The sequence below is a fragment of the Lagenorhynchus albirostris genome, chromosome 13 (assembly GCF_949774975.1).
Source record: "Lagenorhynchus albirostris chromosome 13, mLagAlb1.1, whole genome shotgun sequence".
NCBI classification, from domain to species: domain Eukaryota; kingdom Metazoa; phylum Chordata; class Mammalia; order Artiodactyla; family Delphinidae; genus Lagenorhynchus; species Lagenorhynchus albirostris.
In genome coordinates this window covers 48,011,078-48,029,879 of record NC_083107.1, presented here as the reverse complement: position 1 = coordinate 48,029,879, position 18,802 = coordinate 48,011,078, and the positions used below count along the sequence as shown (strand labels likewise).

Here is an 18,802-nt window from a genome sequence, read left to right as displayed (position 1 = left end):
AAATACAGAACTTAATTAAAATACTATATATAAAATATTAACAGCTGCAGTTATTAAAATTACATTAAGCTCCCTTGAGCTAGGCCAACATAAGGAGCTCTCTTTTTTTTTTCAATTTAGTAAAGGCAGAACTTGGTTTAATGAATGAGCATTGATTTTTATACTGTTTGTTCCAATTCACTAATCTGAAATCATAATCGAATAAAAGTACTTTACCATCAAAACACAACCAAGCATACTAAATCTTTCCATTGGATTCTGACAAAAATCCCACATTTTGTTTATCTTCTTTCTTAGTGCAAATAACACTTTTTTAAGGCATCTCTTTCTTCTTCCCATCCAGCACTGAACTTTGTAAATTAAAGTTGATATTTTCTGCTCTGGCCTTTTCCAATGAGGGAATAAACAGGGCAGTTAATAAACTTTTGGTTATTTGGATGCATTAAAGAGCTCAAACAGCAAAAGTAGATTTTCCTCGGCTTAAGGATTAAGGTATTTATCTGATCCTTATTGTAACAGGTCATCCAAGGAACTTAGGAAACTAATTAATTGCACCACCACTTAAGACTGGCAAGAAATATCCAGGTATAAATCATCATTATCAAATGAATAATGAATGGTTTTATCTTCCTTTTTATATCATTTTGCATTTACTAAAATTTTGACATTAACCATGTATTTCTTCATATAGTTAGAAAATACCTCATTGATCTTAAGTGTAGTATTTTTTGCCCCTCTGAACTTCCAAAAGATATCCACTTAATTAAACTGCTATAAAGTCTGACTAAAATTATATATATTCTTAAAAGTCACTTTCAAAATTTTATTCTAGATGTATTTCAAGTCAAGTGATAACATCCATAAGTTAATATTTCAAAACACAAGATTAGTCCATGTTCCCATCCTCCTTTTAAGTCTTCTGTCTGAAGGTTCTTAAGTAGCAAATTAACTGCTAACTCTGGCAGAAACAGGCTGGGGGAACTCGCTAAGCCCCCTAATCTACTTCCACATTTCAGAGCAAGTAAACGTTATTTATTCAGGTCTTCACTACAAACATCCTCTCCTTCCCCCACCTCACATGCACGACTCCAGAAAAAAGAAACGTGCAGCGAAAGGAAGCCAGAGAAATGAATTCCTGTTGGTGGAATTCCAAACCTCTTTCACCAGAAAGGGAAGCTATTTGGAAGGCAGCGGAGTTTTGCCTGCATCCTTGAAATCCTGCTGTATTGATTAAAGTGTTTTTGATACCATAGACCCACCTTGGATAAAAAAAGTGTACTGTATTAAACTAAGGATTTTATATATGAATCACTGAAATTTTTTTCATATTTTATATTTGCCACTTCAAGCACCTCCAAACATCCAATGAGACAAGAGATAATTGGGAACACGAGAACACTGAATTTTGTCATTTGCAAATTCACGATAAAATTTCTTGCAAGATTTGGCACTTGATTATCCATCTAATGTTCATTTAAGAAGCTATTCTAGAAGCCATTTGAGCATTTGGGGTTTGATGCCCAACTATGATGATTAATTAGCTCCTTCTGATTCTTTTATGATGTGAAACAGAAATAATAACAATTTCCTCTACCCTAAAGACAGAAATGCAAGAACTCTCTAATATGTCTTGGTTTTCATTCCTTAGGAGTGGTGTTCCAGCAGATAAACAGCATAAAAAATGATACATTACCTGACCGTCCGTCTCTTTGGAAGTCCACGTGATACCATTCTCCATCATTCACCTTCTTCTGCAGGGCTTTGATTTTGATTGTGCCTGACCCCATGTCTAGGAGGAGGTAGAGGTGGCCATCCAGCATCTCAATAGCGAAGAAGTCAACCTTTATCATCTGGGGGTGCTTGGCATCTTTTTGGTGCCGTGGTTTGCCATGACTAAATAAGATGAGGCCATTGGGCTCTGTTGTGCGGAAATCAAACGATATGGAGCCTGTTTTCTTTGCATTCCATTTAGGCAAAGAGACGAAAGATTCTGGGGTTTCAAAGGTGATTGGGTCCAAAGTTGCAACATTCTCACATTTAAAGGCCACCACTCCATGAATCTTCATCTTCGGGTCTCCTTGCTTGGCAAGTCGAGATAATTCCAGCCTTACATCATTATTTTTATACACAACCTGTAGGCAAAGGATAGCAGTGAGAAACTGGGCCCATATTTTAATGTTTCGAACTTGTCATCAGTTCACGTAATTTCCAAGTAGATTATGAAAAGACATACAATGTTTAGTGCCTTTGGATGTATAAGACAGCTTTTTCAGCCAAATAAAATCCAGGTATCAATTTATTGAACATAACTATTCTAATCTAATTTCATTCAAATAATGCGTACACACACACACACACACACACACACACATACACAAAGTACCTGTAGTTAACTCAAATAACTTGAATAAATCTGCACAGAACTTTCCTTATTCCAAGCATGTATAGAACCATTTGCTTTTGTTAGTTGGCTATTATGCTTTGTTTATTAAATATAAGGACTGAGGTTTTTCAGTTTTGCCATCACTAAAATATTTGAAATTAGATACTTTTGTATACCAGTAACCTAAAATACAGGATCTCTTCTATGGTCTATATATCCATGGTGCATATTAACTTTGTAAAATAATCACAAGTTGAGGTAAAAAACATGCTGAATTTTCTCAGAAAAATCATAAAATATGACTAAGATACAGAAGCTCTCTCTTGCCCTGCCCTGCATTAGTAACTGTTTGAATAATGTTAGCTAACTCCGGAACTTGGTGTTTATCCTAAATCCATTCAATCTATATTACTAATGTCCCATTTCACTTTTAATGTATACAAATGTGGAACAAAGTTTGTCCTGTACCCTCATTTCCAAAGGCACTTCATCTAAAGTGGCTGGGTAGTTCTCATTGCTTGTTAATAGTCCTAGGGCTTTTGGGGGACTCCAAATAGCACTTTGGACAAATCCACTGGCAGGGCTCACAACATCATGCATCTGCTATCACATCACCTTAATATAAATCCATAGCTATTTCAACATAGAGATTCATACCCTTTCTCTACAAAATCCATACCATGGATAATTACATTTCCAAAAGATATGTCATACAGACTTAAGGATAAATTAGGTATCTATGTCCAGATAACTATCTAAATTCTTTTACAAAGGCACTCGAAATTTCACAGCAGCAACACTGTCAGTTTCTAAATTCATTTATCCATGTATAAAAATATACTTGCATAACAGGAAAAAATAAGCCTGTGTCTGATTAGTGGTATCAAGTTAACCAGGTCAAGACAGCTGTTATTTCTTCCAAACCCATGACCAATCGAGCCAATAGTGTGGCTGATTAATTTCCAGATAGGATTTGTTAATGGATACTTTATTTTTTAGAGCGATTAAGAGTGCAAGCTCCAGTATCAGACTCCCTGAGCTCAAATTCCAGCTCTAGCACTACATAACTGTATGATCTCTGAGCTTTGTTTATAGAGACATAATACTTTACAGGATGGTTATAATGATTACAGAAGAAAATGCATGTGAGAAAATCTACATGGCAAACAATCCAATGCCAAGCACATTGCAAGATTTTAATAAACATCAACTACATCAAACTGCATGATAATAAATATCATCATCTCTTTATTATCATCTAGGAGACACAGATATATTAGTTCTAAATTAATCCATTATGAGAAAATGTTTAGAAATTAAGCACACTCATATAATTGGTGTTTTTTTACATGATTTATGCCAACTAAATAAATCACATCTTTTCAATGCTAGTCCTGGTGTTTCAGTTTACCTTTATCTTGAAGAAGGATTATTATAAAGAATACCATATCCCTTATTCTTTGAACAAATATGTATAAAGATTTAACAAGCATCTATTGACAACAAAAGAAGGGAAAATGAACTCAAGCAATAACAAAAAGGAATTAGATTAATTCTTAAACATACTTCCTAGAAAAGAAAAAGAGCTATTAAGCCTTGTGAAAGTTGATTTAGGATTGCCTTTCTTTGGGAATCTTCAGTAGTGGATAAAATGCTTTTCATGGATGATTTTCCAAGTTTTATAACCTCTCACCATGATTTTCGAGCTACCTAAACCTGCATATTTGTTTTCATTTTTTCCTGGTGATTTATATTTTAATATATGGATATTCCTTTGACATGGATATTGATCAGGAATGAGTATTTTCTGACCCAAATGATGCAAATGGTAATGCTGATCAATGCTAACACGTCACCATGAAATAGAACCACAGCAATGGAATTGGATGTTTCTGACATGAGCAAGTAGATATAAGGCAGGATATATTGCCTCATGAGTCCCACATCAGCTACCAAAAAGGTGAAAACATGTAGGGCTAGGGCAATTGTAGATGAGAATTTCAGTGAGGGATTTATAATCTCATGAGTGAATTGGGTTCCCTGGTGATTCAGTGAGGTTCAGGGAGATGGAGAAGAAACGTAAGGATTCCCTAGATCACAATACTTAGGGTGAGCCATGCACCACCCCCTCACCCCAAAAAGGGAGTATGAATCTCCACTAGAATTTATGCTTTATGCAGGCAAAAACCTTACAACAAGATCAGTACCTGGCACAGAGCGGACACCCAATAAATACTTGCTGAGAGTTGAATAACATTCTTTCTTCACTTTTTTTTTAACCTAGTTCCCAGATTATAGACTATTATTAATAACAATATTTACAAATATAGTTAAAATATAACAGAATGCAATATTGTGGACCCATCTCATAACCTAGCTATAATTTTTAGCTAATTTCTCTAGGAAAGTGTGGAAACTTATGTACGAATGGCAAGTTGACCTATCACCTTCAAACTCATTTTTTGGGGTGTAAACTACTTTTAGAGTAAAAACACCTGATTTAAAATTCTCCAGGGGTAGAATAATTTTCATAGAAGAACTATCTTGAGGAGAAGCACAGTGTGTTTTTGTTTCTTATTTTGTATTCTTTGAAAGGCAACTCTAGAAGACAGAAAGGCAATATTGGATAGGCAGGCTGATAGCTCTCAGAGCTACACAACTACTTCAGCTGACCCAGATTTCATAATCACTCTACTTTTCTGAAGTTAGACTTACTCTTAATATGATCTGAATATAGTTCAATTATAATAACAAGGAGTAGCCAGTAAGCACTCCAAATCTTTTTTTTTTTGCTTCTTTCTGAGATAATATGGTTTTAAATCATATATAATTATTCATATATCTTTTTTCTTATTTATGTTAAAAATTGTAATTTATTTAATAGTTTCAACTTTCAACAAACCTCCTTACACTTTATCATCTTAACAATTGGTGATATTATTGCACACCCATTTGGATCTTTTTATGGAATCAATATTTCTTTGTGGATACTGATTTTCAGTTTCTTTGAAGAGTAATTCAAAATGTTGAATTTCACTTCTTGCTTCATGAAATTATATCATAAATCCCAAAGGAATAGAAACATAAAAGGGGTCTTGGGTTTTTTTGTTATTTATTTGCTGGGTTTTGTTTGTTGTCTTTTAGCTGCCATACAATTTCCACACATTGCTATGATGATCTTTTCCCTTTCTTCCAACATTTGTTAGAATTTTCAAAATGTCACTCACACTTAAATGGGCAAGAAAAGGAGTAGTATGTTTGTGTTTTTATACACCCAGGCTGGAAATCAGAGGTAAACAGTCACTGAGTATTTTATTTGATCTTGATAATAGTCCTAAAAAGGCAGGGGGAGTAAGTAGTCTAAAGAACAGAAGTTTGGTAGTCTGGATACAGACTTAGTTTAATCACAAAGCTTTTACCTAAGTCAGGCTGCCTAACCTCTGTCTCGGTTTCTTAATTTCTAAAACAGACATCTAAAAAGAAAAGGCATGTCAAATCCATAAATCCTTGAGCTTTTTTCCCCTCAATCTCTGTGATTTGGAGAAGAGGTAAAAGATGCCCTATTGCTCCTTCTCTTTATCTGGCTTTTTCCAGTTGTGGTTTTGATGCCAGGATATCGTTCCCTATTCTGAGATGTATTGAAACTTGTATTCCAGCAAAGAGAATGTTCACCTCATCTTCAGGTACACAGACATGCCTCAAGGATTCTATCTATCTAAGGTTTGTACAGATGGTATTGAAGAACTGGTGGCTGATAGATAAATCTCTTTCCACAGGAGGTAAGTATGTGTGAAATAAGCAGATCAGTAGGAAAATATCTGCCACTCAGATCATGGCCTTTGTTGTTGTTGTTATCAATATGTTTTAGCTTAGAAGCCTTAATGGGGCTCTTGAATTAATTTAATTAATTAACAGGCATTGATCAAGACTTTTCATATGTTAACTATGAGAGTAGGAGGGGTGGTAAAATAATCCCTGAAGTCAGAGTCCGAGTTCTCTGCAGAGATCTTTACTCTGACGTGACCCTCCCTGAGAGAACATGAGTGACTCCTTTTAATCTGAGTCTTGGTTTTCTCTCTCATTCTTGGAAGCAATCACAAGTGAGACCTAAGAATCTGGTTCTCAAGTCAGCTTTCAGAGAGAACTCCAGCTCACCCTCTTGCCATCCTGTGACTTTGTGGAAGTCCTTCAACCTTGCAAAAGGCTCAGTATTATCTGTAAATTGGGATAATAATATCTACCACATTAGGGTTATTGTAAAAAAATGAATAATAGTTCAGTTAAAGTGCTAAGAACAGGACCTGGCACAGAGTAAGCACTCAAGTAAATAGAAGTTGCTCTTATTAATGTGGCTGTTATCATTATGAATAACAATATTATCATTCTTACAGTGACTTAATGGAGTTGTACAATCTAAATGTTGTAACAAGGGTAACAGCTAACAAGGCACATGGTAGATGATTGGTCAGTGTATTAAAGTAATTAATAGAGCTGCAAACAGTAGGATCAAAGAGATCAAAGCAGATTAGGACTTTCTTTTTTATTCTGATAGCCCTATTGTAGTTTGAAGTACAGTGAAGGCTTTCTTTGCAGATGAGGTTTCTCAGCCAGAAAATATATACAGGAAGCTGGTGATCCCGAGAGTTTCACTTTCACTCGTGAGAGGGGTTTTATGTCATCGAACAACAACTACCCACCCCAACACTTCAAGAAGAATCAATTCCGATGTATGGAGGGTTTACTTTCTGCCAGGCTATGTTACAAGATACTTACACGTATTATATGTTTATTCCTCACGAGCAACCTAGGAAATAGGTAACATTATCCTATTTTATCAGTACATGTGTACAGAGATCACTGAATGTCTTTCATCATGACCGTGCCTAATACTCCTTTTGAATATCTAATGACATTAACTTCAAACTTTGTCTTTGTCTCAGCAGGAAATTTCACTGAGTTTTTGATAACAGTTGCTAAGTAGGAGATTCACAATCAAACAGCTATTTGCCACCATGCAAAAGAATGACCCTGTTATAAATTACATGGACTGTTCCAAAAACAACCAACAGTATTTTCTTTCCATTTGTCCTGATTAAAATCTCTCTAAATGAATCAAATATCACAATTAAGCAGAGGAATTTTTTCATGTGACTATTGATTAAAACATCTTTTCAAGCCCAGTTTAGGCAGAGGGGCTTATTTCTCTGTTTCTAGGACTATAATGTCGTTTTAAACAGGTATGTCATTTAGGAAATTATATATACAAATATGTATACATATGTAGACGCACCGTCCTCCCTCGGTATCTGTGGCAGGTCACTCCCACTTTACCCCATATCAAAATCCGCAGGTGCTCAAGTCTCATATAAAATGGCATAGTATTTGCATATAACTTACATACATCCTCCCATATACTTTAAATCATCTCTAGATTACTTGTAATACCTGATACAATGTAAATGCTATGCAAAAAGTTGCCAGTGCATGGCAAATTCAAGTTTTGCTTTCTGGAACTTTCTGGTATTTTTTTACCCTGAGTATTTTCCATTCTTGCTTGGTTAAATCTGTGGATGCAGAACCCACAGATAGGGAGGACAGACTATATTCTAAAAGTCCAGGAGGTTTAAGAATTAATTGAAGGAGACTGTTTTAGTTTTACTTTTTATTTGTTTTAAATGCACTTAATGCTTTTATTCTATTAAGAAAAAGAATATTTCAAATATCCAAATTTAATTCTTCTTTTTTCCTATCTGTGATCTGTCCATGTACCATCTACTTAAAGCAGTGTGCTCATTTCAAAATACAACCAAGAGTTAGCCAGTAAGTGAACAGTATAAGGACCACTCAGGCAAGTAGGAAGTAATGGCATTTGTTTTGCCATGACCTAGATAAGAAGCAGCTGGGAAAAGGACATAAACTGCATCACAACTTTCATCCCTAACATTAACTTATTTATTATTTTGAAATGATTTTTCAAACACCACACTTTCAATTTAATCAGGTAAGTACTTGTTAGGTAAGGTACTGAAGAAAATGCAATTTTAATCACTTCCCTGTACACATGCTCAATCCAATAAAATATGGACCACTGAGAATACACCAGTTTAATTTCTCTTGAATATTTGCTATATATGTATGTGTAAACTATATGTGGACACAGACACATACACACACAGAGTTTACACATTTCCCAATGTAAATGTGTTTAAATGTAATACATGTCAAACCTGCTATCACTAATGTTCAGAAAAAAATATACACGTAAATTAGAATAGATTGTACATCTCTAGATAGATAAGTAGACAATACATATGTATATATACCATATACACACCAAAATATAAACAGGCATATATTTATATACGTTAAACACAAGTATATTAAACACAAATATATTTATATATTAAATACAAATATTTAATAATTTCAGAAATTAGAAAGTTCTTGGCTAAAATATATAAATGGTCTTACTCAATGTCTAGGGTCAAAAATGTCTTGGCTAGGGCTTCCCTGGTGGCGCAGTGGTTGAGAGTCCGCCTGCCGATGCAGGGGACACGGGTTCGTGCCCCGGTCCGGGAAGATCCCACATGCCGCGGAGCGGCTGGGCCCGTGAGCCATGGCCGCTGAGCCTGCGCATCTGGAGCCTGTGCTCCGCAACGGGAGAGGCCACAACAGTGAGAGGCCCGCGTACCGCAAAAAAAAAAAAAAAAAAAAAAAAAAAAGTCTTGACTAAAAACAAATTTTAGCCCTTATAAGCTTCGCACATTCCAAAGGAAGGGCTAGTAGCCAAAGAGAAAACCAAAAAAAGAGTCTTTTTCAATTAAGATTAAAAAAAATTAAACAGACTTTCCTTACTGTTCCTGCCACCATGAAGAGATAATTATAAAAGCAGAGTAGAGGCAAAGGGCGTGATGATCACATTGTTTTAATCGTTGTACTCATAATTGTCCTATCATCTACCCAAGATCAAGTTTCTTATGCTAGTTACTTTCTTACACTGAGAGCCTAGCACAGAACTTGCTTATAATAAAAAGGTTTAAAAAAAAAGTTTGTTGAACTTAACTCATCAAGGGACTAATAGGATTTTAGAATTTCTGAGAATGTCACACCACAGAAGTTTTCATATGTAATTTGAATATGTCCATCGAGGCAGATATGCATCCAGGTGCAGGGACTTATGTTTTCGGAGTGGATCAGAGAAAGGGTAGAAATGGGAAGGAAAGTGTAGGAGATGTACAAGCCCTATACAAAGTAGCTCAATACCTCTTTAAAAAGAAGACAGCATTGAGGAAACTCAATCTTAAGGAGATTTACATAAGGCATTTTGAAAGATAAGAAGGGTTTTTTTTTGGGGGGGGGAAGATTTGGTGGTTTTTGTCTCATTATCTAATTCTATTTAGAGATTATGTGCAGATAAAATGTTCAACTAAACTGAAAATTTCCCCATACCAAAATACATTTTTTATAATATAATAATAAACTAATTATGGAACATGAAAACAGACACCAATAATATCATTTCTCAATAAAGGCATATGACATTTAATTTGACACCAAAAATTAGTTGAAATTTAAAGAGAAAAAATATTTCGTTTAAGCAATATAGGGAAATAAATATTTTTTTGCTTAGTTCCAATTAAGCATGACCAAATACATCTTATTCATAAAAAGAAGAAGAAAAAGGAAAAGAAAAACCCTCTTGCTTGTCCTTCCCTCATTCCACCATCAGTGAACTGCCTCAAGTCGGCAGACAACACTGGGTACCATCTGTACAAGTTAACTGTAGGAGCTAAAAGACTGCATTGTCCCTGGGGTAACAGCTCTATTTAATGAAGCTTTCAGTGGCATATGGGTGTGTGGCAAAAGGACTCGAGTTCCATTAAACAAGAATGTCTCTTTTTCTCACATTAAATATGCAATAAATCAGTAATGCCTTTTGGGAAAAAAATATATGTATATAGCAAAAATGAACAATGATTGCCAGTAATGTGAGATTTGAGATGCTGACTCAAAAAAAAAAGGTTGAAAACTAGATCAATTCACTTTTGCAGATGAGTAAAATGAAGCTGAGATAAGCTAAGGAACTGTTCCAGTGGGCATCAAGCTCTGATCATGAACAAGTATTGGGGACTTTACTGTTCAGCACTCTTTCAAAAACCTCTGCTAAAAAAATTAAATAAACAGAACAATGAACTATCTCTACCTCAGGCACAGGATCATCAGAGGCCCTTAAGCAATTACAAATGAAGAGCAGCTGTCTTTTCTGCAACATGGCAGAAAGGGAACTGTAACTGATTTAAAGGCAATTCTAACTTTAAAACTGTGTTAGCTTCACAATAAGCTGCTGCTCAAATATAAAAATAAAAGTCTTGAGGGGAAAACATCTTGCTGTTATTTCCCCCACTAATGGAATTTAGAAAGACACTGAAAAAGTTAACTAGAAACAATAAACTTGCAATGTTTACTGTTATTTTGCAACTAAATGATGAAGATATTTTCAGCATCAGTCTTTCATGATCTTGCAGAATGTAACACACCATAAATTAGGGTTTAAAGCTTCTATTCCAAGCCAGCAGATGCTGCTAATAGGGGCAATGCATGTCTGCTTTATCCAGAAACTTTTAAATCATCTGTTAGTCTCAACGAGGGGAAAGTAGCCACTATTTTTTTCCCAAGGGAAACTATCTTCCTATCAACCAAAAATGGTATCTTCAAACTGATTGATAGTAACAAAATGATGGCACTGAATGTTATGTCTAGATTAACCAACTCATGTTCTTCTACATCTCTAGCCTCATGAGCTCAGTGAAGCTCCCTCCATCATTTAATTTTACATTTTTCTGAGGGGGTGGCCATATGTATAATGTACCATTTAGTATATTTTCACTATATGCATGAATACCATTTACTATATAGACTCTGTCCTTTCCCCACTGATTCACAATGACATGGTATACCAGTGTATGTTCTTTTGGATATGCCAAAGTTTCAACATCTGAATCTACTATCACTTTTTTAAAAAAAATTTTATTGGAGTATAGTTGATGTGCAATGTTGTGTTAGTTTCAGGTGTACAGCAAAGTGAATCAGTTATACATATACACATATTCACTGTTTTTTAGATTCTTTTCCCATATAGGCCATTACAGAGTACTGAGGAGAGTTCCCTGTGCTATACAGTAGGTCTTTATTAGTTATCTATTTTATATATAGTACTGTGTATATGTCAATCCCAATCTTCCAATTTATCCCTCCCCCCGCTTATCCCTGGTAACTACACATTTGTTTTCTACATCTGTAGTTCTATTTCTGTTTTGTAGATAAGCTCATTTGTACCCCGTTTTTAGATTCCACATATAAGCAATATCATATATTTGTCTTTCTTTGTCTGACTTTCTGCACTCAGCATGACAATCTCTAGGTCCATCCATGTCGCTGCAAATGGCATTATTTCCTTCTTTTTATGGCTGAGTAATATTCCATTGTATATATCTACCACATCTTCTTTACCCATTCCTCTGTTCATGGACATCTAGGTTGCTTCCATCTCCTGGCTATTGTAAGTAGTGCTGCAATGAACATTGGGGTGCATGTATCTTTTTGAATTATGGTTTTCTCCAGATATATGCCCACGAGTGGGATTGCTGGATCATATGGGAGCTCTATTTTTAGTTTTTTAAGGAACTTCCATACTGTTCTCCATAATGGTCATACCAATTTACGTTCCCACCAACAGTGTAGGAGGGTAAATTCTTACCTATACAAGGTTCTGTTCCTGAGCATCTTATTCTGTTTTTTTGTTTGTTTTTTTAATTAATTAATTTATTTTGGGCTGCATTGGGTCTTCGTTGCTGTGCACAGGCTTTCTCTAGTTGCGGCGAGAGGGGGCTACTCTTCGTTGCAGTGCGAGGGTTTCTCATTGTGGTGGTTTCTCTTGTTGCAGAGCACAGGCTCTAGGAGCGCAGGCTCAGTAGTTGTGGCTTAGGGGCTTAGTTGCTCCGCGGCACATGGGATCTGCCTGGACCAGGGCTCGAACCCGCGTCCCCTGCATTAGCAGGCAGATTCTTAACCACTGTGCCACCAGAGCAGTCCCCCATTCTGTTTTATTGATGTTTCTTTTTTTCTTGATCCAGTTCTACTTCATTTAATTATCATAGCTTTATAATATGTTCTAATATATCTTATGCCCCTCCTACCAAACATTAATTTACATTAATTATTCTAACAATGTTTACACATTGTATCATACAGAGGTTCTTGTTTTATACATGGATAAGATAAATATATACAACAGAACTATTGAGGTTGTTCTGATCTAGCTTTCTAAAATGTAGTAAGTCAAAGCTGGTGGCAAAATTATTTATTCAAACTCACTTAAAGAGACTTGAATAGCAAAAGGAAGTTATACCTTGCTTAGAATTAAATACCTGTTATTATAATTATTTGTAAAGTTATTATTCATAAGTGATTATAATAATTTTGAGTTTAACATATCAGTGAATCTGGCCTCATGCCAGAAAATTACATTATTTGTTAGCTGGAGGGTGGATACACAACTATAGAGAGAAAATCAGAAAAAAAAAAGAAACAGTGAATGCAGTTTTAAGCACACCAATTCTTTCCCAATAATTACAAGGTCCTGGTAGAACTTCTTGCAGTAAAATACCAGGAGTGGGTCACCAGTCCATCAGAGATATCTGGAGGACCAGGTGAATGACTATCAGTGCAGGAGAAAGCAAAGTGCCCTCTGGCTCCACTTTAATGTGCCTCCCTTCAAGAAGCAAGGCCACTTGTCCGAAGACACACAACTAGTAAGTATGGAGCCAGTAAGTAGTGGACAAGGCAGAATCTGAATGCCTGTCTCCACAGCCAGGAATATATAATTTTTTTGGTTTTCTTTCCATGGGACTGTTTTTATGGTAGTTAAATTCCCTTCAGCAATAAAAACTGTGGGACTCAATTAAGCCTCCTGGACCTGAGATTTCAAGTGTTGCTTATCTAATTGGTGAGCACTCAAGCTGTATGAGTCCCCTTTCTTGCTACGGATGCCAGCCTTTACTTCTCAGTCATGCCTCTACCTGAGAAACCTCAAAGAAAACAGAGGAAGCTGACATTTAAGGCAGCCAAAGCTGTTGTTTTTAGCACCTGAGATGAAAAGGTTTTGCAAAGTAGACTTGTTCCTGATAAACTTTATGTAAATCTCTCCGTAATTTTAATATTATCTGATGAAGGCAATGCACTGTATGATATACAGATATGGCTATGGATATGGATATAGATTCATATGGATATAGATTCAAACAGCTCTGCTCTCTACTTAATTAGTTACACTGCCTTGGGCAAGTTCCTTAGTCTCTCTGAAGTAGTTTCCCTCTCTATCAAATGAGGTTAATACTCATTTTGTAGCGTTATTTAAGCACATACAGTACTATGTGCTTGGTCTTGGGCACTGAGTAAATAAAGAGTAGTCATTATTGTTACTAGTACCGTCTTCAATGTGTAAGATCTTAAACTATTAGAGGGGCGCGCTTGTCGTCATCTAAGTAAATAAGTGACTACTTCTCTAAAAAGCAAAGAAGCATTCTGTGAAATAATCACCCTCAAATCTTGTTTACATGACTACTTCCCAAATTTCATAACTCTATTTATCTCCCATGAACTATACATTTTGAGAGATTTCCTCTACTAAACAAATAGTATTTATTAAGGAATTGTTTGATTTTCTTAAATTTATCAACACCATCTAAATGAAAAAATGAGATAGCTTCTGTAATCCCATGGAGCTGATCGAATTATAGCCTATGCAAATAGTTGTTTTATTTAGCTTGTGCTAAGCGTGGGTAAATACGTAGCCTTTTCCGGGTTTGTTGAAATAATAAGCATACGTAACTGTTCTTCATTTCTAATTTTAAAGACCCTAAAAAGTATACAGACTCCAGGTTGGGAACTGTGATTTTTCAATTATGACTGCTAAGCAGGGGGTATTTCTTCTTAAAGCATTCTTTAATTATTTCCTTTGGAAGGTCCCAAGTGCTTCAAATGTCAGATGGGTTGTGTCTTTTGCCAAGGGTTGCTTAGTTAACTGTTTATTTAATGAATGGCATTTTATGTGCTGCTGAATTTCTCATGGCACACATTAGGAAATTTTTGGCAGCATTTAAATTGGAGAACTGAGAAACACATTGGCTCTGCGGAAGCTCACTCAGCTCCCAGGAAGAGCAGGGTCTTTGCCAAGAAAATTTCACTAAAATAAAAAATACAAAGACCTAACTCACATATAACCCAAGGAAAACTGACTTTGGTGTCTAGGATTCAATGAATATTGCATCTAGGTATCTCAGCTAGCCCATGAATGGAAGGGGGGAAATGCTTCACAATTCTGGGAGAGAAATGAGAATGGGATCTCCTTGCTTTGCTTGCTAAGAAAAAGCAAATGAAGTCATGTAATTTCTCATGTTTCTTCCTTATGGAGATCAGTCTAAGCCTATGTTTATAAGTTATTGAAAGACATACTCAGTTTATTCATTTCAATGAAGGAATAATCAATAGTTGAATTTTTTTGTTTTACTGAGCATCCTAGACCAAATATCCAGACGGCTACATTTTTTAAATGATTCGGTCAGGTTCCTAGACATTGTACAAGCACTGGTTACCAGGTATGTTTTCTCTAAGGACTCGGAACAGGAAAATGCCCTGAAATGTTATCTGGGCTCTGAAAAGTCCCAAATCCACTACAAGATAATTTTTTTACTCACTTGTACTACAGAATGAGGATGGAAGAAGAGATTTTTTAAAATAAACATTAGTTTGAGAAAATAAAGATGAGAACGTAAGTATCTTTCAGCAACTTAAGATGAACAGCACCAGCCTACAAATCATTACTACAAGAATGTGGTGAGGCTTGTGTGTAATAAAGGTCTGTTGCAGTCATCTTCTCCCAATAATACTGTCATCAGCTCCTTCCCTCTATTTTCTGCACTACACCAGCCCACGTCCCAACCCCTTTCCCTCTCTGGAAGAGCAATTTTCTGAGTCAGCTTGGCTCTCTCTTTCTCTACTGGTTTGCTGAAGGCTCCGGGCACTCTTGGGTAACCAGAAGCCTGGCTGGATCCATGTATTCTTATCTGTTTGGCACCATTTTCTTGCTTTATTTAGAAATTAAGAGGGCTGGATGCATCAGCACATAGATGCTGATTTGACGCTAGGCTGTCCAGCTCTCAGGTGGCTATATGGATACGTATACTCCTCTTCACGCCCAATCATTTGGCTGTCTCCTTATCCCTTGATTAGCTAGTATGTTGCTTGATATAATATTAATGTGAATCATAATAGCACGAGTAATCACCCATTAAGACCCTGCCATGGGCCCCATGAGTTTTTAGCTACTTACATAAACTCTTATTTCTCATGACAGCCTGGTGTCGTAGGCATATTAAGGCTCAGAGAATTTAAGTATCTTGCCCAAATTGCACAGCTAATAGATGACCGAGCAGGAGTCCAACTCAACATTTATCTGATTCCAAACTTGTATGTGGTTTTTAGTTCATGCTCCTCATCATCACATGGGGCACTGGCTAAGTTCCTGCGTACTTCACCAGCATGGTGAACCTCATCATCAGTAAATAAAGAGACACCTTATGCCTTTTCTTCCACCAAGTGGCTCATTTGACTAACTGTGGTTCTCTTAATACTACTGGTAAAAAATTCCCCTTGAGGGCTTCCCTGGTGGCGCGGTGGTTGAGAGTCCGTCTGCCGATGCAGGGGACACGGGTTCATGCCCCGGTCCGGGAAGATCCCACATGCCACGGAGCAGCTGAGCCTGTGAGCCATGGCCGGTGAGCCTGCGCGTCCGGAGCCTGTGCTCCGCAACGGGAGAGGCCACAGCAGTGAGAGGTCCGCGTACCGCAAAAAGAAGGAAAAAAAAAAATTCCCCTTGGGTTCCACCCCACTCTCTTTCTCCCTTGATTTTAGGATAATTACCATTCACGTGGCTGCCCTATGGTACTCTGATTTGGTGTCACACTTATTTTGTGTTCATTTCGCTCTTAAGACCAAATTGCCTGACCATGTTTTCAAGTGAGTACAAAACTTGTTTTGAAATTTAAAGATTCCATAAACTAAGATTATCTAAGTTACCTTGTAAGTAGAAAATAAAAAATGAGATTTAGCATTAGTAGCAATGACATTCTAAGGGTCAGTTTCCAGGGTCTAGATTTAGATTTGGCTACTACAGCCTGCTCCTTGAGTCAGCAAGAGAATGGTGATGCGCCAACCACACGTAAATTGGGAACACTGTTTTCATCACAGCAGATGAAGTCAGAATAGCAGGGCCAGAACTGGGGTGAAATGGGTGAAGTGAGTGAGGCATTCATCTTGGATGCAAAATATAAGGCAGTGAGGGGTGGAGGGCACGCAGAATGCTAAAAATTCAGTAATTAAGACAAATAATATTTCAATGCAATATTTTTTGTTTTTGTTTTCTTTTTGCGGTACGCGGGTCTCTCACTGCTGTGGCCTCTCCCGTTGCGGAGCACAGGCTCCGGACGCGCAGGCTCAGCGGCCATGGCTCACGGGCCCAGCCGCTCCGTGGCATGTGGGATCCTCCTAGACTGGGGCACGAACCCATGTCCCCTGCACCGGCAGGCGGACTCTCAACCACTGCGCCACCAGGGAAGTCCCAATGCAATATATATTTTTTTAATGCAAAAAAGTCTATGATAAACAAAATATTAATTTTTAACATAAGGATGGGATCAGTATTACTCTGTTCTTTCTGTCTCAGGCTCCAATATAGCCGAGTACAGCACTGCAATACAGTATTTTTCTAGGACTGAAGAGCCTAATTTAGCCTGTTGGAAACTTATTTATTAGAACAAGTGCCAGTACCTAGAAGTAGTTTTGGGGAAAAGTTATTAGACATCATTAAAATTAGAACTAGAATGCACTATTAATTTTTAAGGTGTCCAAGTCATTAATAAAACCACCTTTACCCAAAGGATAATAATAGCAAACACTTATAGAGTGCTTAGTTAGACAATATTTTAAGCACTTTACTCATTTAATCCTCAGGACAACCTGCTGAGATAGAGGAACAGGCTCCCTGCCCCAGAATTCCAGGTGGCACATTCATTAGAATACAATGTCTGAGGAGCTGCGCAACACGGTGACTCCGGTAGAATTGGGGTCCTCCTTTTACAGACGAGGAAACTGAGCTCACACAGTTCAAAACTGAAAGAAAGAAGTTTGAAACCCAAGTGGTCTGTCCGAGGCCCTTGCTCTTAACAATGTTATAGAAACAAACCAAGCCTCACAAAGACCGAATAATCTAGCTCCGGCCTCCACTCAACCCTACAATGCAATTAACTTTAATAATAATAATTACCCCCAAAATAAAGATCCTGGCATGAACTTTCATAGAAACTAGTCAATATTTTAAGGCATATATATTTCTTTTCAGTGACTTGTCATTGAAATCACCTTGACAGTCAATCATATTGACTTGAGAACTGAATACAATAGATCTCTGACATTCGGCAATCAATCTACAGTTCAAATGTGTAAACTAGACTGCTCACTCAAGATTTTTTTTAAATAGTGATGAATAAATAAAAATTAATTCAACAGCTCACAGGCACTGAAAGGCCAACAGAATCCAGCCTCCCAGCTTCTGTCACTGCTGGTAAACTGTAAACTGACTTCTACAGGCTTCTACAGGTGTATAGCCAGTATTCTTGTATTAATCAGCCAGTGTGATCAAAATGGAAAATAATAGGTACATAAATTTCATCTCTTTGTGCTCAGCAGCACTATAATTATATGATGAAATTAGAGCACTGTGAAGGATTATAAATAAAAGAATAAAGGATTCAGAGTAAAGCCTTTAGACCATATCTAAAGTAATTACTGTCACAATTCATGCTGTCCATACATGTGGATTTCTGATTATCTAGTTTACTACTAAATTAAATAACAAACAACCAAAAGTTAATGGCCCTATTAGAATATTCCCTATTGATGTTTTTTTTAGGCCTGTAATGAGCCAGTATCAAAGTAGGAATATCTTTGAAGAGCAAAACAGAACAAGCTTGGCTCTTGGGAAAATGTTACTCCAGAGAGGAAGAAGGGTTAGGAGGTGGGCTGGCAGTAGAGTACTGAGGCAGAAAAATACCGAAGTAGAATATAAATGCCTTTATTCCACAAAAAACTCGGGCATTTCCATAGCACTGGTAAGTAGGTCGGGGCTATTAATTATATGTCATTAATTGAGATTTATAATCCCATTTAAAATTAATTTCTTATAAATGTGATAAATCAAATCATCTTCTGCTCCTTCTTCCTCGTGCCAATGTATCACTGAGGAAAAACTTTACTTTTAGTGGATTCGTGAATGTGTTCATTCATACATGATTTATTCAAGAA

The 18,802-nt window shown here is 36.7% G+C and overlaps 1 protein-coding gene across 17 annotated transcripts in view; it reads right to left on the bottom strand.

The window, feature by feature from the left end:
- NRXN1 (neurexin 1) overlaps positions 1–18,802 on the bottom strand; it is a 1,122,104-nt gene that overhangs the window by 621,725 nt on the left and 481,577 nt on the right. For all 17 annotated transcript variants that reach the window (XM_060170168.1, XM_060170152.1, XM_060170157.1 and 14 more), the window contains one exon: positions 1,694–2,132. In XM_060170168.1, the coding sequence (XP_060026151.1) occupies positions 1,694–2,132 (439 nt within the window). The remainder of the gene's footprint in view (positions 1–1,693; positions 2,133–18,802) is intronic.